Source organism: Trichosurus vulpecula, chromosome 1 (assembly GCF_011100635.1).
Source record: "Trichosurus vulpecula isolate mTriVul1 chromosome 1, mTriVul1.pri, whole genome shotgun sequence".
Classification (NCBI taxonomy): Eukaryota; Metazoa; Chordata; class Mammalia; order Diprotodontia; family Phalangeridae; genus Trichosurus; species Trichosurus vulpecula.
Window position 1 is genome coordinate 494,106,598 of NC_050573.1, and position 24,459 is coordinate 494,131,056.

The 24,459-nt window shown below is 38.2% G+C and overlaps 1 protein-coding gene across 2 annotated transcripts in view; it reads left to right on the forward strand.

Annotated features, from left to right (window-relative positions):
- The window catches only part of PTPN3 (protein tyrosine phosphatase non-receptor type 3), a 256,929-nt gene that overhangs the window by 58,452 nt on the left and 174,018 nt on the right, over window positions 1-24,459 (forward strand). For both annotated transcript variants that reach the window (XM_036738284.1, XM_036738276.1), the window contains exon 2: window positions 4,943-5,097. In XM_036738284.1, the coding sequence (XP_036594179.1) occupies window positions 4,960-5,097 (138 nt within the window). In that variant the 5' untranslated portion in view covers window positions 4,943-4,959. The remainder of the gene's footprint in view (window positions 1-4,942; window positions 5,098-24,459) is intronic.

Below are 24,459 nucleotides of genomic sequence, written 5' to 3' on the forward strand. Positions count from 1 at the left end.
CCAAAGTTGAAAAAAATTAGTCGAACAGGTTGAGGAATTGTGTGTTCAGAATGCCTCAACATGAATAGTGATGATGAGCGCAGGGGGTTAGGTGGAGAAAGAAATGGGGATCGAGGTGCTAAAATCATTGAAAAGGTCGGGAGAATTACCTGGAAGTAGGTCAGTGCCACATCAAGCATCTTAGGTTTAAACCTGGAAGAGACCTTCAGGATCCAACCCCCTCATTTTATAGGGGAAAAAACTGAGACCCAGTAAAATGACTTTCTCAAGGTCACACAGGTAGCAAATAGCAAAATTGGAATTTGAACCCACATCCTGGACCCCAGATCCAGTCTTCTTTTCACTGTGTTAATCTGGGAAGAAGGTGGTGTTTATAGATTGCATAGATTTTGAAGGAACAAAAATACTTTTTGGAGGGTGGAGGTAAAGGATTGAAGATCTTCATTGTACTTCTCATTTCTTCTGTTTCTCATCTTTTATGTGCTTTGGCATATTGTGCCTTCACCAGGGCCCAAGAATACACAAAAATGCAAATTAATCTATCTTGCTACCTAATACATTCTAAGAATCACAAGTTGTAATTGTTTGCGAGATGGCAAACCTAGTCTACCTGATGTGAGGTTTCTAGAATGTACAGGGGTGAGGGGCACAGCACCTCCTCGATCTGGAAAATCTGTGTAAAAACTTTTAGCCCTCCCTTGGTACCACAGAAGTCTGGATTTTTTCTTTTTCTTTTATGGGGCATTTACAATGCCTTATTGTAAGATTTGGGTTAAATATTTGGTCATAGACTCTATGTCATCTGCTAGTCTTCACATGTCATCTGCAGCTTCTACAAAACTCCCCTAGAATTCCCATTTAATTTCTTATGCCGAACTGTGATACAGTGAAATCATGTTGGGGAAAGTCATGATGTTGAAGGGATAACCCTATGTCTTGTGCTTTTGCCTTGCCCTTATTTTCATAGTTAATGATAACCATAGGCAAGAGCTTACACTCATATTTCGTGTTCACTGTCTTCTCCAGTGTCCTTCAGAAAATATTATTTTTAACTCATTTTTTCCTATGATTAAATTCTCCTATTCTCATTGCTTTGTACACATGCGTGTGCTTTTAGAATAGAACCTGACATATTTCAAAGCATTTTAAGTAAATTAAATTAAAAATATATTTCCATCAGAAAAGGTTTTATCCTCCACAGTGAATGTATGTTCTTTCAGACACCATATTATAGAGATATGTTTAAGAGTTAAGTGAATGGTATCGAGCCATGTTTATACTACATTAAAAAAAATGCTTGTATTTGTGTAGGCGAATGGGAGTACTCAGTGAAACTCTTTTGGTGAGAAATTCTCTTGAGTTTTCATTAGAGCTGGAAAGGACCTCAGATAAATTTTGATCCAATTCTCTCAAGAGGCCAAGTGACTGGACCAAGGTCATATGGGTGGTATGTAAGTGCCAGAACCAGAACTTGAATCCAACTCCATTACATGGTGGTTTTTTGATAGGAAATATGACTTAATAAAGATCTTATAGATGAAGTAATTTATTATGTAGATGATTCTATATTTTTAATGCATGTGGTAGATTTGACTTTCCTTTTTGTACAACATACAAACATTTGGTTTTATAACTGGAGGAAAGGAAATTATGTGGTAGTGCTGTTTAATAGGGGAGAGATGGAAAAAAAATCTGGTTTCATTGTTTAATTTTAGATGTTATGGCATGTTTGTATTTTAATATGTTCAAGATAAGACTAAAATAAGGACTTCCTTTCTGTAATTAATTAATAATTATTCACTAAATATATTTTTCCACAGGGCTTGCCTTGCTCAACTTATCTTATTAACAATATAAGGGTACATGTGAATGGGAATTGTGAGATACTGTTCCCTTACAATGTTTTACATTTTCAATCTGAAACTGCCATTTAGATATGTTGCTACCAAGTAGAAGTAGGCTACCTCTACCGCATTACTCTAGGGCAGGTTTGCACAACCAGCAGCCTGCCAGAGGATTTCCTCTACATACGAAGGATGTTTTCCTCTACATACGAAGGATGTTTTCCTCTACATACGAAGGATGTTTTCCTCTACATTTTTCAGGAGTGGGCCTGTAAGCAGCCAGGGGCCACAGCTTATACAGGCCTACCCTAGGGTGATTGGGACCCAGTAGTGACGCCTAGTACAGCAAGGTCCCAGTTTGTATGAACAACGAATCCCTTGAAGTTGTCTCATGTAGTCTCATCTACCCTGTTTGAAGTCATAATTCTGTAAAATGTGATCGTTGGTTCCAGCCCAGTGGAAATATGCCATGTCGAATTATTTGGAGAAATGGGGACCTAGCTGTAATGTGAGGTTCAATGCACGTCAGAAGGTGAAGAGACAAATGGGCCTCAGGAAGACAAATACTAGAGAGCAGAGCAAGGCCTGAGTTTTTTTGGTGCAGGGACTTGGGTAGTGGTGGTTATTTTTTTATCTTTGTATCCCAAGCACACAGAATGGTACTTTGCACATAATAGACTTTTAGTAAATATTCTTCAAATTGAATGGATGGCCAGAGGGCCATCAGGAATTGGAGAAATAAGAAAGAGCAGAAAACATAGAACATGTACCTAGCACAGGAAAGGACACACAAGGCCAACCTTATTATTGTTCATTAAAGTACCCAAGATGCTATCAGCTCTTTTCTGCCAGAGAGCATTTTTGCCCCGTCTTGGTTGTTTGAGTTCGTAGGATTACAGATTTAAAGCTGAAAAGAACATTAGAAGCCTTCGAGTTTATCTCCACCACCATTTTACAGATGAGGAAACAAGCACAGATCTATGACATGATTTGCCCAGGGTCACACAGCCAATAAGCAACTGAAAAGCAGGATTCAAACTCAGATCTCTATGACTCCTCTAAGTCCAGTGTTCTGTCTGCCATGCCACTTAGCTGGCCAAAGGGAAGACTTTACGTTTCCAACTCAAAGAACTGTTGCACCAAGAGAAGCACCTCCTTTAAAGTGTTTTTGCATGTGTAAAAGCCTCCCTAGCCTCTCTCCAAATGCCAAAGATTTCTTTACAGGTTTTCTCTCGCTTTATCATCCTCATGAATATTGCCATTATTTTGAGAGCTCCTTCTTGTGTACTTTTCAGCTTCTTTAAATGATGCTTGAATGTATTCTTACTAAAATACGATAATAAAATTACACATTCATCTCTGGGCAGCTGATGCTCTTCAGCAACTTCCTTCTTCATATTGACTTGAGATAAAGGCTTAAATTACATGCTGCTCCAATTAAAAGAAGTATCTCTTATGCAGAACGAAACGTTTTGAACATACATTTAAACTGCACCTTCATAGACAATTCTCTTCATCCTCTGCTGGTCATATGCTGATAATTAAATAAAATCAACATTATTTTGTCAAACAATTACAAAATTCAGTTACATATATAATTGCAAGATGTACAAATGCATGGTGCCCGTATCTCTTGATCCAACTTTTAGTCACTGGCCCATTTCTTTCTTTCTTTCCATTGTAGCATTTATTGAAAGAAGGGTCTGTGTGCCCTGCCTTCCTCATCACCATCTGCTCTGCTGAAAACCATGTCCTTGAATCCAATTTGATAAGTAATGATTTGGAAACTGTGTGTGGGGTAAAGATAGAGATAAATATCCTTACCTTGGTCATAGATGAGTTAGATATGGTTTCTACCTTACGAGTTTTAAATCTGGGAGGGGAGTGGTACATGGATAACAATTCGGTGTGTCACGGGAGACCTACAACGAACTATTGGAGCAGGGATTCAGACTGGAGAGGTCCCCTATAGTTATTGGAATCAAGAGGGGCTTCAGGAGGGGAAAGTGGCATTTTTGAGTTGGGCCTTAAAAGGAGAGCAGGGTTAGTCATTCCAGAGACTTTTTCTCATTTTTCATTTTCCTTGGTCTCTCTGTAGCATGACACTGGTGACCACCCCCCTTCCTGAAACTCCTCCTTTAGCATCTGTAACACTGTACTAACCTGGTTCTCCTACCACCAACTATTCCGACACTTGGTAATGGAGTGTATGAGCCTAAGCTTTTTCGCTTGATCCTCTCTGCTTTTCTATAGTTCCCTGTAGCACCCCTGCCTGTAAGCAGACAGAAACAGATCCTCCTTCTTCCAGGACCTCAGTATCTGTTGTGAGAGTGGGCATAACATGAGTAGGGGGTTGGCAGTAGGGTGAACTAGTAAGCAGGGTAACAACTCCAAGGGTAAGGGCTAGGAGGGATCTGCTGACCAGGAAGGGAACAAACTATGGAAAGCCTTCAAGAGATGGATTAATGCTTTAATCCTGTGTGAAACTGATTGACTAAAGGGAGATTATGTGCCTGTAGCTTTGCTAATCTGTGTGTAGGCTGTACCCCAAGATTCCCATGTGTTCTGTAACAAAAATAGTTTTTGCACTTGAACTAGTAGGCTTGTGTTGTACTGCAGTGTGTACTAGTAGGGGTGGGGCACTGTTGTAGAAGTGAGAAGAGGGAATTCAGGGGCAAGGTCTTTGGAGGAGAACTCGCCCCTTTATTAATCTCCCCTGGGTAGTTGCATTGGAAAATTACCCAACTGAATTGGCTGGCATGTGGCTAGTAGAGCCTTCTGTTCAAGAGCTGCCCCTGGGGCAGGCACCTGTTTCATCACCACTCCCAAATTACGTATTAGACTTTCATTTTAGTTTTATTCTCCATTAACCCTCTTTAAGCATGAAACTTCTCCCCCCCCCTACCCTCCGCCCCATTCCTTTAATATCAAGTTTTTAAAAAATCACAGTGCAATAAAATATGAACTCTGAGGAAAGTTGCAAAATTTAGCTTAAATAGACTTGGTCTTTGTCTTGATTAAAAAAATTCTTATTCAAGTAAACCGTAGATAATATATTTGTATTAACAAACATTTAACAAATGTTTCTTGTGTTTTAGACTATTCAACAATAGTTATGAACTCCCGGCTACGTGCTTTGGGTGGGAGAATAAATAATATACGAGTCTCAGAACTGCCAAAAGAGAAGACGCGATCAGAAATCATCTGTAATCTCCACTTCTTAGATGGCTTGGTACAGACATTCAAAGTTAATGTAAGTTCTAAAAATATACTTTTTGTTGTTAATAATCCTTCAATGCACCATTTAAGTGTGGATGGAATAATGTGCTTGACTAGGATGCAGTTTATGTTAATGTAAAAACTTTAGAAAGAATAATCATTTTAACATTTAACTGGTGAAATTAACTTTTTTTTTTAACAAGTGGCTCTTTTCTAGTAAAACAAAATTTTTGATACATGCTAATTGACTTTTTTGAATTTGTTCACCAGAGAGCAAGATGTTGCTAATCACAGTGTTGCCTGGTTGTCATTGAGGGTAGCAGGTTATGGCTAGAGCAAATGATTAATAATAATTAATAATAATAGCAATAATAAGTAGCTGATATTTATGAAGTGTTTTTAGATTTAAAAAGTACTGTACATACTTATCTTACTCAGCCTTCACAATAATCCTGTTATTTCCCCATATTACAGATGGGGAAATTGAGGCCGAAAGAGCTGGAGTGGCTTACCTATGGTCACACAACTAGTGGGTATCTGAGGCACCATTTGAATTCAGGTCTTTGTGATTTCCAAGTCCACCCACACTCTACCAGATTCCAGACTTGGTGGTATCCTGGTGATAACAGGTTTATCCCTTTGTAGACCCATTAGTTTCCCTTTAGTTTCTCATGGATTGTAAACTTAATTCAGCTTTCTCACACATATATGCTATTAGTCACAAAGTCTTTGTGGGCGGAAGAATGTGGTTGATTCAGGCATCTTATCCCCATTTCTAGGAGAACAACTCGGAGCATGCTAGTGGTGGGCCATTAGTGCCCTTGTTATACTTGGAGGACAGTATTATTACTCATTAATTATGGCAGGGTACCAGTATTCATTCCTGAGCTATAAACCTGGCTCATGCCATCTAAGCCAATGGCTCTTAAGTGTCCCGGCTCATTTAGCGAGGTCCGGTACTTGCCACACCTGATCCCTCTTTGGCTGCTGGAAAGATGCATTCTCTGTTCTAGCCAAAATAGGCAAATCAACAAGACAGTAATTAATGGGGAAAAACAGAAGAAGAGAGGCCCATGAATGGAGGGAGAGCGGGAGGAAGAGGAAGAGAATGACATAAAAAATGAAGACAAGAAAGGAGCACTGTGGTGTTTTATGTCTTCTTGACCTTCTCCATCAGGTTGTCAGTCAGACTCTTGCTGAAGACATACTGTAGTTAATCCATTAGTCAGTCCTGCCAATCTTGTCTCCTTCATATTTTCCTTATTTTTTTCGTGCCTCTCCGTAGACCTAGTCTAAATGTTAACCCACTCATTCCTTGACTTGTAGGACTATCATTCTTGGGACACATACCCCCACCCCACAGATCTGAGGGCCAGGTCACAATTTTGATTCTCTATCCTTTTGGCTTAAATGTCTGCTTGAAATTCCTGGAGACACAGCCCCAGGTGGTAGGTGATGATGGTTCTCTCAGGGAATTATCACATACCCATTACCCTTGATGGGGATATACTTAATCAAGAGCTAATCCTCCATTTTAGAATGACGCATATGATTGGCATCAATGATGTCCAGCTTTTCCTAGCCCAACACCTTTTTTTGGGGCTACTCCAGACATCTTTGGCCATTCAGTGGCTATTGGATGGTGACTGTTGTTCAGACTGTGGGATGTGAGCTCCAAGTATCCTGAGTCATTTTTAGTGTTTATGACTGCTGGATGACCTCTTCTCACAGCACCTAGTGTCCTGGTGCTCCCTTAACAGTAACATCTGTTTAGTGTTCTGAGGGCCTTTTTTAAGTTCAAAATAAACTTCTGTCACCTGTACTTCCCAATGTGAGCCCCATCCCACCCTAGATAGAGTCATCATTTAAAACAAAGAATAAAAAAAGCCAAAAAAAAGATTTGCTAAAACTAAGGCCAAAACACAAAAAAGTCTATAGTGTTCCACACCCACAATGTACCACCTCTTCAAAGAAGGGAGAAAAGCACCTTCTCAGATCTGTTTTTTTTGGACCAGTCTTAATCATTATAATTTCAAAGCATTCAATTTCAGCTGTTCTGTTATTATTTCCATATATGTTGTTAGGGTCATCGCGTATATAATTTTCCTGGTTCTGCTTATTTCACTTTGCATCCATTCATATATCTTCCCTTCTTCTCTGAATTCTTTTTAGTCATTGTTTCTTATAGCTTAGTAGAATTCCATTACATTCACATAATACAGCTTTTTTAGCCATTCTCCAGTCAATGGGCTTCATTTTGCTTATGACTTTGTGACTATAGAAAAGTGCTATTATAAATATTTAATGTTTATAGAGCCTTTCTGACTAGCATTGACCTCTTTAGCAGAAGACTCTCTGGGTCAAATGGACATTTGAGTCATTGTCTTTGCATTATTCTAAATTGCTTTCTAGAATGGTTGGATCAATTCACAGTTCTTCAGTCGTGTCTGACTCTTTGTGACCCCATTTGAGGTTTTCTTGGCAAAGACACTGGAGTGGTTTGCCATTTCCTTCTCCAGCTCATTGTACGGATGAGAAAATTGAGGCAAAAATAGGGTTAAATGACTTGCCTGGCATCGCATAGCTAGTAAGTGTCTGAGGCCATATTTAAACTCAGGAAGATGAGTCTTCCTGACTCCGGGCCTGGCACACTATCCATTATGCCACCGAGCTGCCTCCAATTCACAGTTCTACCAGCTGTGTATTAGTGTGCCTGTCTTTCCACAACTCCTCCAGTATTGATTTTTCTCATCCTTTGTCATTTTACTGGGTGTGAAATCTCAGTTGTTTTGATTGTATTTCTTATTAATAATATTTTGTAGAATTCTTTAATATAGTTGTTAATTTTTGGTAATTCTTCCTTTGAGGATTATTTGCTCATGTCCTTTGACTATTTATCTATTGGGGAATAACTTTTGGTTTCATATATTTTAATGAGTTGGCTTTATACTTTGGGTGTAAGACCCTTAATTAAAAAATATTTTAAACAAAGATGTTTTTTTTCAGTTGATCACTTCTCTTCCTTAAATGTGTTAATTTTTTCCCTGCAATTAAGTTTTTTTGTTTTGAGGAAATGAAATTATCCATTTTATCTTCTGTAATTGCCTCTATTGTCTTTTTGGCCAAGAATTCACCATTCAGCAGTAGTTGTAAAATGTTCCTGATCTGGTACTCTTCTAAGTTTTTTAGTTTTTGTGCTGTAATATTCAGGTTGCGTATCCCTTTTGAGTTGAATATCTTCCAGGCTGCTTTTCTCAGCAATTCTTGTCAAATAGATAATTAATGTTTATTTATGTTAATTAATTATTAATTATGTTGAATGATTTATTAATTTAGGTTTCCTAGGTGATTTATGTTTGAAAGATTATTGAACTCTGAGTTATTGAGCTCAGTTATTTCAGATTCTTCATTGTCTGTTCCATTAGTTTATTTTTCCATTCTTTAATCAGTACCAAATGGTTTTGGTGATTGTTGCTTTATAATTTAATTTTAGGTCTGGAGACCTTCCCCTTTTATTCCTGCTTTTCTAGGTCATTGTTTCCCTTGACTTTCTAGATTTTTTTTTGTCCTCCACATAAGTTTTGTTATTATTTTGTCTAGCTTTGTAAAGTATTCTCTTGGTGATTTGGTAACAAGTAAATTAATTTAGAGGTAGTATTGTGATTTTTGTTGTATTGGCATGGCCTAGCCATGAACACTGAATATCCCTCCAGTTTAAGTTGTTCCTTAGTTTGTAATTGGATTTGTGCAGGCCTTGTATGTTTTTTGGTAGGCTGACTGTCTGGTATTTTATGCATTTTGTGGTTATTTTGAATAGCACTTCCCTTTTGATTATTTCCTTTTGGATTTTATAGTTGCTATACAGAAATGCCGTTGATATTTATGGGTTTATTTTGTAGCCAGAAACTTTGCTGAAACTGTGATTCTCTAGTATATTCTAAGCAAATCATCCCTTCATCAGGAAACAAGGATAGTTTTGTTTTCACTTTGCCCGTCTTTATGTTTTTAATTTCTTTCTCTTCCTGCTGCTTTTTTTATAGCAAAATATTTTTTATCATTTTGAGAAAGTGTGTCAAATAGCGGTGGGGAAAGGAGAGATTCTTTTTCTACTCCTGTATTTACTGAAAACATTTCTTTTGTTTCTCCATTGTTTATGTTACTAACTTTTGGTTTTAGATACTTTAAAGAAATTCTTCTCTGCCCATAGGTGGCTTACTGGAAAGACCATTGGACTTGGAGTTAGGGAGACTTAGTTTTAAATCCTGTTTTAGATATTTACTTGCTGTATCTGTCCCTGCACAGGTCAGTTAACATATGTTTTAGTTTCTTCATTTGTCAAATGGAGATGGGAGCAACTAGGTGGCACAGTGGATAGAGTGTGGGTCCTGGAGTTAAGAAGACGCATCTTCCTGAGTTCAAATCTAGCCTCAGATACCTACTAGGTCTTGGACCTTGGGCAAGTCACTTAAGCCTGTTTGCCTCAGTTCCAGATCTGTAAAATGATCTGGAGAAGGAAATGGCAAACTACTTTAGTATCTTTGCCCAGGAAACCCCAAATTCCGTCACAAAGAGTAGGGCAAAATTGAAAATGACTGAACAGCAGCAATGATGGAGATGATGATAGCACCTGCCTCACAAGATTCTTGTATCAAAGGAGGTAATGTTTGTAAAGTGCTTTGCAGAGCTTAAAGCACTATAAATGCTAGCTATTGTCAATATAATTAAAATCAATATTATTAATTGTTATATTTATTATAAATGACACACTTTGTCAAAGGCTTTTTTTATACCTATTGACATAGTCACATGGTTTTGTATGTTTTTGTTTTTAATACGGTTATGTTAATTGTTTTCCTAATATTGCACTGTCCTTACAACCTTACTATTAACCTGTTTTAATGATTTTGGGGGAATAAATAGCTATGGTCTTTTTATTAGGAGTTTGCTTAGTGTTTTCAGATTGATGTTCACTAATGGTATTGATCTATAAATTGTTTTTCTTTGCTTTATCTTTCCGTGGTTTAAGCATTGGGACTGTACTAATCTCATGAACAGAGTTTGGTAGAATGCTTTCTTTCTCAATTTTTGAGAATTTGTTTGATGTAGGTATTAATTGTTCTTTAATAGAATTCTTCTCTAAATTCATCTGGATCCAAGTACTCCTTTCCCCTTTTACAGTAGTTCCTTTACAACTAGTTGTATTTGCTTTTCTCAAACTGGATGATTTGGGAATATTCTTGTAAATATTCATATTTTATGTTTTTGTGACTAATCCTCTATTTTGAATTCTCAATTTTGTTGGTTCTAAAGTAGTTCTAATATAGTAGAACCTACAGTAATATAGATTCTAATAATTATTTTTATTCTCTTTTGTTTTTTACTTTATTAGTTTACTATTTAGATTTTTCTTTCTAATCAGGTTAGCTAAAGCTTTCTCCATTTTGTTAGTCTTTTCAAAGACCCAGCTCTTAGTTTTATCAGTTATATAGTCATTTGGTTTTTTTAGATTATTCTCTAATTTTCAAAATTTCCTCTTGTGCTTATTTTGAATTTCTTTATTGGTTGATTTTCTAATTTTTTAAATTACCTATTCAGGATTTCTTTTTTTATTATTTTGTTAATGTTAACTTTTAGGAACATAATTTTCTTCTGAGGTCTGCTTTAGCTACATCCCAGAAATTTCGCTATGTTGTCTCATAATCATTATTATTTTTATTATACAGAGTTCTTAATTTTTCTCTCATTTGTTCTTTGGCTGACCATTATTCAGGATGTCATAATTTAGTATCTTTTTAGGTCTGTGTCTTTTTCTTTTGTTTCCATTATCTATTGTGGTATGGTCTGTAAAGGATGTGGTTAGTATTTATACTTTCTGACATTGACTTATAGTTTCTCTGTATCTAGTCTGTTTGAGTAAAGGTGCCATGTTGTGCTTAGAAATATATATTCTTTAATGTTGTCTTTCAGAAGATGCCATGTATCTTTCAGTTCTAAATATTTCAACATTTTTTTCACTTCTATATTTTTCCTCTTTTTCAATTGTTTATTTAGATTTGAGTTGCTTTGAGAAAGGAACATTAAAGTCACTTACCCTGTTACTGTCTATCTTTTTTGTAATCCAGTTAACTTTTTTCTTTTATGAATTCAGGTGCTATACCATTTGTTGCATACATGTTTAGTATTGATATTGGTTCACTGTCTGTGGTTTATAAGCATAATGTGATTTCATTGTTTATCTGAAATTTTCTTTCTTATCTTTTTTTTATCTTTTGCTTTTTTTGGAGGGGTGGGGCTTGATTTTTGGAATATACTATTAATTTTCTTCCATGGTTTCTCATGGGTATGGAATAGTCCTGTGTTTTTCAAATTTTCTTTACATTCGAAAGAAAGTCTTTGTACGGATCACTTGAAAAATTTATTATTTGTTAGCAAAATAGTTAAGTTTGACTAATATATGTCTTTAAATTTGAAGTGCAGGATTTATTTCTGAAGACAATCTGTGGATTTTCTCAATTTGTGCCTAATTGTCTGTATTCACAAATTTGGGGCAGTTTTCTTCTATTATTTCTTGAACTATGATGTTCAAGTTTAAAATTTTTTGTCACATTCTTCTGCAAAACTTTGATACTTAACTTATTCCTGTGTAGACTGTCTTCAAGGTGAATTCCTTTTGTATGTATAGAGTGTATAACACAGGACCAAGCCGTTTAACCTCATGGAAAATGAAGAACCAACAGCAGACAACTACAGCAGTAGTTCTTAAAACATTGTTGCCTTTTATTTCTCTTCTACACGATTTTCCTCCACTTCAATATTTTTGTGTTCAAAATCTATTATTATCTCTTCTACTTCTTTAGAGAGACTTTTTATTGTAGATTCATTTTTCTTAATTGAGTCTTAAAATTGTATTAAACTCTTAAGTTCTGACCTGCATTCATTCCTACTTTTTTCCTTTATGGATTTCATTTCTCTTTTGTGCCATTCTGGAGTTTCTTATTGTTGTTCCATGCTCTTTTGGGAAACCAGAGGATTTTATATTTCATTAAGCATTTTCCTTTGTCAGGTAATAGCTATAAAAAGAATGTTGTATACTCCTTGAGGATTTACTACTCATCTTTCCTTCTGATTTTTAGGATCCTTTTGTGTTGATTTATCTGATTATATTCTAGTCTTCTATTAAGGTTTTTTTCTTGAAAGCTTTGATTTCTCAGACTTTTTTGTATTTCCCTTTCACTCAGTTTCTATCTTCACCCTTTTTGTTTCTATCTCCTTTCCCAAGGGGAGGCTGCAAGATTGACTTAGCCTTCTCCTGTATTGGGAAACACAGCATTCATTGGATTGGGTTCCTGATATGAATATCTCTGGTCCTTATTGGGTTTCAGTACCTTTTTCTTAAGGCTTAGTGCAGTCATGTATGCTATCCCACCAGCATACTTCTTCCCTTATATCTCCTCATTTCTTTTTCATGGCTAGACTGAATCAGAATCTTTGCAGTACCAGGAGTTTCTAACCTAAGGCCAGTCTCCAGTCAGAAGGCAGCACATTAACAGAGATGGAGTGTCATGTCTGAAGAACAGTAAGAAGACAAGTTTGTATGGACCATAAAGTTTGTAATGGGAATATCACTTAAAAAATATTATGAGACCTTAATATGAAGGCCTTCAAATGCCAAATAAATATGTTTATATTTAATCCTTGATGTAATGAAAAACCACAGAGTTTATTGTGTAGAGGAGTGATATTATCAGACCTGCAATTTAAGAGAGTCACTTTGGAAGCAGTGTGTAAGAAAGATTGGATGAGGGGAGAGAATTGAATGAGGGATAACATTTAAAAGGCTCTTACAGTGGTTTATTCCACAGGTGATGTGGGCTTGGACTAGTATGGTGGCTACATGGGATGAAAGAAGGGGAAGCAAGTGAGAGATGTTATATAGACATGTTGAGATGTTCAGATGACTGTGAATTGGTTGTGTGAGGTACCAAGAATGACATCAAACTTGGGAAACTGGGTGCCTAGAAAGATGGTGATGTTCTTGACAAAAAGAGGAAAATTTGGAAGAGGAGTGGATTGGGAAGAAAAAAAATAACTTCTGTTTTGGATATGTTGAGTTTGAGATGTCTATGAGATATCTAGTTGTAAATTCCCAATAAGTAGTTGGTAATGTGGCTCAGGAGGGAAACTCAGACTGAAGTTATCTGTACAGAGAAAATAATTAAACTCATAGTACCCAATGAGATCACCCACTGAGAGAATGTAAAGGAAGAGAATAGGGTTTAGGACAGAGTTTGGGGGTATACCTACAGTTAGGGTGTGTGATATGGATGCTATAGATATGGATTATTTAGCAAGGGAGGTTGAGGTGTAATAATAATTTTGTTTAGTCGTTTTCGGTTGTGTCTAATTCTTTGTGACCAAATTTGGGGTTTTCTTGTCAAAGGTACTGGAGTTCTCCAGCTCATTTTTACACAGATAAGGAAACTGAGGCACATAGGGTTAAGTGACTTGCCCAGAACCACACAGCTAGTTAGTGTCTAAGTTGGGATTTAAACTCGAATCTTTCTGATTTCAAATCCATCCTTCTTACTTACCTCACTGCCTCAGGGAGCCATGTCAGTAGGATCGTCAGATTTTGCCTCATAGGGTCCTCAGTTATATACTACTTTGCTAACCTTTTGGTGTAAGTCACCAAATGTCCCCTCAGCTCTTGTATGGAGTTAGAGGCTCCTATGATTGCCTGGGAAACAAGCCAGTGTAATACTACACACTGTCACATTCCCTGCCTTATCTGCCCTCCCTCTGGCTTATGTAGTGGTACTGTTCCAGCAATACTTCTCTGACTAAAGGTTATTTGCCCAGAATTTGAGGCAGTTCTCTCTCCATGGCATTAGGTTTGTCATGTCAGGTGTTTGACAATAATCCTACTCACATTCTGTATCCTCAAAAATGTAAGCATGTCAGGCAAATTAGGAGCAGTTCTGAGAGGCGCCACCATTGAACTTTTTGAACCGGAGCACATGATAGTTCCTCATGTTCATGCATCATTTTAAGGCTTATAACACTTTTAATGTGGGTACTGCAAGGAATGTGTTTCCCTATTTTACAGATTGGGAAAATGGGAATCAAAGCATGAAAAGACTTGGCCAAGGACATAAAGATTGGTAGTTAGTTGGTGGATCTGGGATTCATCTTATGTATTCTGACTTCAAAGTCCAATGCTCTTTCCACTCGTTTTGATTCAATTTTCTCAAGCTTCAGGAAGGGTATCCCCTAAATTTTGATATCCTGAGATTTTGTGTACTAGCCCATTCATGTTCATTCTATCCAAACCTTTAATAGCTCTTTTTTTATTTTAATCTTTTTTTTTTTTTTAGAGGGGAAGGCAGGGCATTTGGGGTTAAGTGACTTGCCCAGGGTCAAACAGCTAGTGTGTCAAATGTCTGAGGCCAGATTTGAACTCAGGTCCTCCTGACTACAGGGCGGGTGATCTACTCATTGGGCCACCTAGTTGCCCCTTTAATAATTCTTTAATTTCTCTTAGTCTTTCCAGACTTTTTATCAATCAGTAAATATTTATTAAGCACCTATTAGGTGCCAGGCACTGTGCTAAGCACTGGGGATACCCAAAAGAGGCAAAAGACAGCCCCTGCCCACAAGGAGCTTATAATCAAATGGGGGAGACAATATGCAAAAAAAATATACAAAGTGAACTATATGCCAGATAAATAGGAGGTAATTAAAATAGGAAAAGCACTGACAGGATGCCTATAGAAGGTGAGATTTTAGTTGAGACTTAAAGGAAACCATGGAGGTCAGTAGTTGGAGTAGAGGAGGGAGAGCATTCCAGGTATGAGGAACAGCCAGAGACAATGCCAAGAGATGGAGTGTCTTGTTCATGAGACAGCCAGTGTCACTGAATCGAAGAGTATGTGTTGGGGAGTAAGGTGTAAGAAGATGAGAAAGGAAGAGGGGGTTAGGTTATGAAGGGCTCTGAATGCTAGAAAATTTGATGTTTGCTCCTAGTGGTAACAGGAAGCCACTTTAATGAACATTCTGTGGACTCTGGTAGAAAAGAATTATGTGTTAAGTCAAAAATGTTTGGTTTTGAAATTTATTTGGCATTTAAAAATTTTTTTTAAGCTTTTATTTAGTATTTTATTTTTCCCTGGTTATATGTAACATGCAGTTTTAAAAGCTTTGAGTTCCAAATTCTCTCCCTTCTTCCCTCCTCATCTACTCTTATTGAGAAGGCAAACAATTCAATATAGATTATACATGGTAGTCATGCAAAACATGTTCATAGTAGTCATGTTGTGAAAGAAAACCTAGACAAGAACAAAAAACTCAATAAAAATAAAGTAAAAATAGTGTACTTCAATCTGGATTCAGACACAATCGTTTGCTATCTTTTAATATGAGTGTGTTCTGTATTCTGACTCCTTAGACATAATAATGGAGCCTTTTAGTAAAAGAAGGGACTTCCTGAAAATCAAGAAGTTGCCATCCTAATTCCTGCTTAGGACTCTTTTTGTCTTTGTTGGATACTGTGCCATTGCTTCTGAGATTGATGCGGAGCGTAGGTCAAAGAGCTGTCTTCACTTATTTCTGGTTGACACAATACCTGGCTGGGCACATGCTGCATGGGGAAGTTAAAGGAAGCATTCAGTAATGAACAAATGCATGTTCACTGACTAATGGAGTGGTTTCTACACATGCCTTTATTAACCTCTCTGTTCACTTAGAGTAGTAGGCATTTGAAAACCATCATGGATAAGTTATGATATAGACCATCTCCTTAGTGTACAGATGACGACGTTACAGTTTTATAGACTAGGTTGTTTTGATGATTGTCTGGAGATTTGGATTTGGCTCTGAGGCTTGTAAGACAACATTCTGTTGTACATATATACTAAATCAGGCAATCATTCTGTGCGCCTCTGTGGGAATTATTGTCTTTGATGGTTGTCTCTTAGTTTTTTTCTTTTTAGCTAAAATGAAAACAACTTTGAGAACCATTAACTATAGATTGTGGATGACTTTCCCAAGGACATAAGTATAGATAGAAAAAAAATCACGATCTAGGGCAGAGGAGGGGTTAATGGAGGACTGAAGAGTGGGCAGAGTGAAACATAATGGTAGTGGATAGTGTAGAAACATTTTTTAAAAAGGTGATCAACACAGTCCCCCATCTGCATAGCAGAGAGGTTGAAGCAAATCGTAAGTAGAGAAACATAAGATTTAACAACTAGGAGGTCATTTGTGAGCCTGGTAGGAACTCTTTCAATCATCAAAACAACCTAGTCTATAAAACTGTAACTTCATCATCTGTACACTAAGTCTTTCAGTTGTAAGAATAGAAGAGAGATTGCAGTGGTTTCTTAAGGAGGGAATTAGTGATGGGGCGATGGAGGTAACTCACCTATGTCTACTAAAGAAGTGCCAAACCAAAGGGTAGTACATGTCAGTTAACTCTGACTTATCCTTTCAAGTGATGGGAAACATGGGTGGAGGGTATCCTCAAAGTCTTCGTGCCATTTCAAGCTTTCAGATGCAACCTATATTTGAAGAGCCTGTTTTTCAACTTGTATGTATGTAGGCACTATACCTGTGGATTTTTGTTTGACTTAATTTAGCCAGTTGCCAAATTTAGTTTGCCTCCCCTGAGAACCTACATAATACCAATAGGAAGAATCAGCCTGGAAGTGTTCTGGAGGAGAAGAGAAAACCACGTGGGACCCTGCTTTGGCTATAGAGAAACCTCATTCATGATTAATAGAATTTGCAATAAGTTATAGCTGAGTTCTTCACTTTATAAATAATCACTTTTGGGCTTTGAAACAGGTAGAAGGAATCTGGAAAATCAGATTAGACAATATGAAAGTTATACTGAGGTTAGTCTTATATGACCCAGTTTATTCTTTGAGGCTTGAAAAAGGCATACAACAAATGCTTTTTGATTGCCTGTCATATGCTTGGAACTAAAGGGAACACAAAGATGTATTAGATATAGTCATTACCCCCAATTAGCTTCAAATTTAGTAGGTATATTTAAAAAAAAATCATTAACGTGACTCTACTTATTCATATTAATTGCCCCATGAGTGCTGCATACAAAAACTATATAAATTCAGAGGAGAGAAGAGAGTCTCATGGATTAGGTTGGCCAGTGAAAAGGTAGGCATTGGTAAAGAAGTGACATACAAACTTGGCCTTACATGATGGGTGACAGCATCCATATAGGAAGAGAGAAGAAATAAACTTCAGTCAATGGTAATGCATGTACAAAAACTCAGAAGCCCCAGTATAAGTATATTCTTCGGGCTACTGTCATGGAGAATATCCAACATAAATTTCAGTGGAAAAGGAATTCCCAATTGGATAGGAAAGTCCTCCAGATGCTCTTATATGGGAATAGCTTTGTACAGATTGGCTTAAAATGTGCAATATTGAACAACATTCTAAAATAGTTTGATAATCACTTAAAAGAATTCACTTTATAAATGAGCACACGAAAAATCAAGTGGATGAAGAATGTTGTGGTTCAGTAATTTTTCAGTTGTGTCTGACTCCTTGTGACCTCCATTTGGGTTTTTGTTTTTTTTTTTTTTTTGGCAAAGATACTAGAGTAGTTTGCCATTTCCTTCTCCAGATCATTTTACAGATGAGGAAGTTGAGGCAGGCATGGTTAAGTGTCTATGGCCAGATTTGAACTCAGCAAGATGAGTCTTCCTGACTCTAGGCCCTAGAGCTCTATACATTGCACCACCTAGCTGTCCTGGATGAAGAGGCAGTTAGATGGATAACCTGTAGAGCTATTCACTGGTATCTGGGACAGATGCTATAAGGACACACAGTGAGCTGGTCCTAGAAGTGAACAGCAGGAGGAGAATGGGCTGGATTACCTTTTGGAAATTGTGTAGTGCTTTTAATGACCCCAAGGTTCTCCCTGGAACAAACTCCAATCTTTTTAACACTAATTCTTCTGGCAATGCTAGATAGCTGTGAATTGTGGAATGCCAGTCTCCAAAGAATTAAAGTCACTCCAAGGGGAGAAGCATGTGGTAAGCATGGGCAAGCCTTTATACACTGAAGACATAGAATTGCTTAAAAGCGTGTAAAGGATGTCATCAGAGAGACTTCTTTTTGGAGGAAAAAGGCTGATCATGTAGTGAGAATAAGGGTTAGTCAGCAGACAGCTTGGGAGCTCTTGTGCATATCTGCCCAACATTAAGAGATGTAAAGGAAGGTACCCAGCACATCAGGTAAATCCTTAGTGGAAGAGTTTTAGGAGAGCATGGACAAGTGTCTTACAAGAAGGGCTAAAGACTGCGTCATTAGAGGGAAGAACCACCCACTATAGGGAGATCACAGATGTCTTAACGTATGCAAGGGGTGGACATGTCTGAAAGGCATGGAGGGATTGTATAGAGGAGCAGTGGAAAATGAATGTGGAAAAATAGTGTGAGGCCATACGATGGAGGAGTAATGATTTTGAACCTGTTAGTGTAGGAACAGATGCATACGATTGTGGTTGAAAAAGTTTCTGAGCAGGAAAGGGATATGATGAAATGTTTTGAGTAAACCATCCTGTGGCTATGTGCAGGGTGGATTGGAATGAGCAGAGACCTTTTTTTTAATTTTTTAATTTTGGGGGGCAGGGCAATTGGGGTTAAGTGACCTGCCCAAGGTCACACAGCTACTAAGTGCGTCAAGTGTCTGAGGCCGCATTTGAACTCAGGTCCTTCTGTCTCCAGGGTGGTGCTCTACTCACTGTACCACCTAGCTGCCCCTTTTAAGGGAAACCATTACCGTATTCCAGTTTGAAAGATGATCGAGGAACTGAACAACAGTGAGTGCAATAGGGATGGATAGATGATGTCGAGATTACTAAGAATTCATTAGGAGGCAGTAGAGAGAAGGATCAGAGATCACTAAGGGGCTCTTGGGCTAAGGTGATTGAGAGAATTTTTGAATAGGAAAAAGACCTTACAAGTTACCTAGTCCAACTCTTGATCCCACAAAGACATCCCTTCGTAGCATTTCTGACGCCATATTACTCAAGCTACAAATGTCTAATGAGGGCTGTGTCAGTGGCGCTCGGCTCTATAGGAAAGACCAAGGAGCGGGCCTCGCTGGTAGACCCCAGATTGTCTTTGTTGTTTAGTTGTTAAGTGGGGTTCTCTATCTGTGGGGTTCTCTTGACAAAGATACTAGAATGGTTGGTCATTTCCTTCTCCAACGTATTAAAGGCAAACAGAGGTTAAGTGATTTACCCAGAGTCACCCAGCTGAACCAGGGTTTTCCTGACTCCAGGCCCAGTGCTATCTCCACTAAGCCACCTAGCTGCCTCCAAGGCAAACAGAAGTTAAATCACTTGCCCAGGGTCACGCAGCTAGTAATAAGGACCTGGGGCTGGATTTGAACTCAGGTCTTCCTGACTCCAGGATCAGTGCTCTATCCACCGAACCATCTAGCTGCCTCAGAGCTCAGGTAGGCAGTACTAAACAAGATATAATATAGCGTCGTGATCTCTTGCTCTCCAGACTGGGAACTCAGTTAACATGAGGCACAGTCCTGACCAATACACACACACACACACACACACACCCATGAACACTCCCCACACACTGCAGTGATTATGGGAGAGGAGACCCAAGGCCAATGCTGTGGGGGGCTGTTGCCTAATATCTCTCAGTCTCTACTAGGATTTCTCTTTCCATCCCCATTAAAGATTCACTTCTCCAACTCTCACCTAGTGGTCTATTCACATCAATTAACATACTTCCTACTCACCCATACCATGTACCACTAAATAATGGATGGTCTCTGTCTCCACTAACACACTTACATAACCTTACATCAGTTTTCTTACTTCCTGGCAGCCCTAATGGTCCATGAATAAATGGCTTGAAGGACATTTCCTCATTAACTGTTCATTCAGTGTCCTTACAGGCAGAAAGAGTTTTCCTTTTCTATTGTGTGTGGTGGGGCACCTGTTTGCCTCTCCACCGCCCAATTGCCTGGTGCATGATAGGGAGGTTATTTATCCTTGTTTGATTATTTCTGGTGAAGTCGGGGATGTTGAGAAGGGGATCATTGAGAAATCATGGAAAATAGTAGAAGTACCAGAAAATTAGTGATGGATAAGTGTTTTAACTTTTAAAAAGAGGAAATAAATGAGTTTTGAAAACTTTGGGCTGGTTAAGCTTTAATTTGATCCGTAATATAATTCTTAGATAACTTATTAAACAGGTGACTTATAAACACTAAGAATTGCTGGTTGTGGAGAATGAGCCAGCAGTGTGTTCATGAATCATGTCATGCCAGAACCATCTTCCATTTTCATTAGAGTAACTCTCAGTGATGCATTGATAAATCTTTGATAACTGGCTCTGAAAAAAATATGCATGACACCTTTTTAAGTTCAATCTGCATTATTAACATTTTCTCTCTCACTTTCTTAAGTCTAGGCAATCATCAGAACAGTAAATCAAGCCCTAATTTCTAGTGTTTGACAATTTCTGACGTGCAAAGGCTCACATTAAATTTAATAATCGGCTCTCACAAGTGGGTAGGAGCTGGCTCCAGCACGCCCCTGGTTACTTCGCTTGTGGATCAAGGGGAATGTCGTGAACATAGAGTCTTTCTTGATTTCAGATGTGGGTTTAGATACCCACCCACGATGCTCTTATGAACAAATGTAGATGAAGGGGTAAATGATGCTACAACATGGCAAATTTGTAGGTGATTGATACCCGAGAAGTGAATTGTATTTTGAACTATTAAAGAACTCAACCTAGAAGGAAGCACATAGTGGCTTGGTCTTGTATTTGGCATAGTAACGAGTTCCTCCTTACTGGAAATGTAGACAGAATGACTGTCTGTCAAGCATGCTATAAAGGGAATTCTTCATTTGGATGTGTGATTAAACTGGAAGCTCTCTAAAACCTTTAAATCCTCTCGCTGATTCTATATGATTTCACCTTCTAAGCCCAGGTCATTCCATTGTTGGTAAGCTTCAGTTGTTAAGGAGTTCTTCCCTATATTGAGTTCAGGTCATGTCCCTTTAACTTCCACTCATTAGTTCCAGTTTCCTTGTGGGATCAACACAAAACAAATCTGTGCCCTTTTCCACATGGCATCCAGTCAGATATTTGAAAACAGCTATCAAGTTTCCGCTTCATCTTTCTCCAAGCCAAACATCCCCTCTGTCCCATCAACTGCTAAGATGAGATCCATATGCTTCGGTATCTTTATTAAAATATGGAGTCTAGAACTAGACATAACGCATACTCTAAATGTCTGGTGCATCAGAGAGTGGTATTGATTGTTCTGTCCTGATCACTGGGTAGTTAGAATCAGCCTAAGAATCCATTAGGTTGTGTAGCTGCCACATCACATGGCTTTTGCTCCTGGGGAATTAAAACCTGTAACCCTCAGTCTCTCCAGCCCTCTTGGAGGAATGCCAGATACATGTTTGTTTGTCTTTGTTGTTGTTGTTCATTCACTTCAGTCATTTCCTGCTCTTCATGAGTCCATTTGGGGTTTTCTTGGCAAAAACACTGGAGTAGTTTGCCATTTCCTTTAACTCATTTTACAAATGAGGAAACTGAAACAAACAGGGTGAAGTGACTTGCCCAGGATCATACAGCTAGTCTGAGGCCAGATTTGAATTCGGGTAGGTCAGCCTTCCTGACTCCAGTCACTCAATAAATATTTGTTGAGTGAATGAATGAGAGCCAGGTCAGCTGTAACTGTGAAGGCAATTTTTAAAAAAGCCCTCTATTTAGGATTTTACATTTGTCTTGATTACATTTTATGTTGTAATTTTTGTGTTTATCATACGAGTTACCCCCTGGGAATTTTGCCCAGTGTAAATGTGATAAGCATATTTTCTACATTTCCCTCCAAATGTTTAGAACTAAATGAGTGGCAGTCTCTGAGCTCCCCCTGGTTTAGAGTGAGGGCTGCTCTAAGTTATAGAGCCAGCCTATACCGACTTGCTCTGGTAATTTCAGATGTTCTTAGGAAGTCCTATCTATATAATTCTCCCAGGACTAGAGCAGGTTTGGTTCCTTATTAAGTTATAGCCTGGGATTTAGGAGTTGTCCCATGTCTAGAAATTACTTGATGTGAGGCCATTCAGTGAGATGGTACTTCCAGGTCAATTTCAAGTCAAATTAACAAGCATCATCCTCAGTGCTTAATAAATATTTGTTGATTGATGGATTGATTTATAAAGCAACTACTGTGTTCTAGGTACTAGGCTAAGAACTGGAAATACAGATTATGGCCCAAAACAACAACAGTCTTACTCTCAAGGAGCTCACAGTCTAATAGGAGAGACAACATGTGAACAACTGTGTGAAAACAAGGTATATGCAGGATAAATTGGAAATAATCAGAGCAAAGGCACTAGCATTAAGGGAGATTAGGAGAGTCCTCATAGAAGGGGAGATTTTAGCTGGGACTTGAAGAAAGCCAGGAGGCAGAGATAAAAAGGGGGAGAATTCTGGGCATTGGGGGAGAGCCAGTGAAAAGGAACAGAATTGGGAAATGGATGAATACTTTGGTCCCTTGTTAGCTTTTAGTTTTGGTGTCCAAGAGGTTTTCCCTACCCCGTGAACAAGGATCCTGGCCCCAATACCCATCCCACTTACTTAAGCCAGTGTGGTAAATCCCAGTGTCAGTGATGATGGTTATAATATATTTATGTGATTTTCAAAGAGTTTGTGGCAGCATGAGAATCGAACCCAGTATCAGGAAGACTTGTAATGGAGTCTTGCCTCTGAGACATGCTGATTGTGTGACCCTGGGCAAGTCCCTTGATTTCTCAGTGCCTTACGGCCAGAGTCTATCTGGAATGCTGCTTGAAGGGGGTTAAAATCTGATTAGGGAATATTTACCAAAATAAATAAAAATATAATAGAACATAGATAACAATGAAATGTGGTTTTCTAAGTAAACATTCAGCCAGCAGGGTTCCTCACCAGAGCTCTTCTGTTTCTGTTTGGTTTGACATCACTGTTCTTCACAGTTCTATAAAGCTGTGAGTTTCAGAGGGGGCCTTGCCTGCATTAGTAAAGAGGTGATTCCTTATGCCAATGAAATCACAGTTCTCTACAAATTTTTTTTTTAATTCCATACTTTATTATTTAATAGTTTTTAGTTTTCAGCATTGATTTCCACAAGATTTTGAGTTACAAAATGTCTCCCAATTTCTACCCTTCCCCCCTCTACTCCAATATGGCATATATTCTGATTGCCCCGTTCCCCAGTCAGCCCTCCCTTCTGTCACCCTCCTCCAGCTCCCCACCCCCATCCCTTTTCCCCTTACTTTCTTGTAGGGCAAGATAGATTTCTATGCCCCATTGCCTGTATATCTTAATTCCCAGTTGCATGCAAAAACTTTTTTTTTGAGCATCTGCTTTTACAGCTTTGAGTTCCAAATTCTCTCCCCTCTTCCCACCCCACTCACTCTCCCTAAGAAGGCAAGCAATTCAACATAGGCCACACATGTATCATTATGCAAAACACTCCCTTAAATAGTCATGTTGTGAAAGACTAACTATATTTCCCTCCCTCCTATCCTGTCCCACTTTGTTCAGTTTTCTCCCTTGACCCTGTACCTCTTCAAAAGTGTTTGCTTTTGCTTATTTCTTCCCCCTATCTGCCATCCCTTCTATTATCCCCTCTTTCTTATCCCCTTCCCCCTACTTTCATGTGGGGTAAAATACCCAATTGAGTGTGTATGTTATTCCCTCCTCAAGTCAAATCTGATGAGAGTAAGATTCACTCATTCCCCCTTACCTGCCCCTTCTTTCCTTCCAATGAGCTGCTTTTTCTTGCCACTTTTATGTGAGATAATTTACCCCATTCTATCTCTCCCTTTCTCCCTCTCTCAATCAATGCATTTCTCTCTCATCCCTTAATTTTATTTTATTTTTTTTAGATATCATCCCTTCATATTCAACCCCGCCTGTGCCCTCTGTCTATATATATGTATATTTCCTTCAACTACCCTAATACTGAGAAAGGTCTCATGAATTACACACATCATCTTTCCATGTAGGAATGTGAGCAAAAGAGTTCCACTTTAGTAAGTCCCTTAGGATTTCTCTTTCTTGTTTACCTTTTCGTGCTTCTCTTGATTCTTGTGTTTGAAAGTCAGATTTTCTATTCAGCTCTGGTCTTTTCACTGAGAAAGCTTGAAAGTCCTCTATTTTATTGAAAGTCTGTATTTTTCCTTGGAGCATTATACTCAGTTTTGCTGGGCAGGTGATTCTTGGTTTCAATCCTAACCCCTTTGACCTTTGGAATATCATATTCCAAGCCCTTTGATCCCTTAATGTAGAAGCTGTTAGAGCTTATGTTATCCTGATTGTGTTTCCACAGT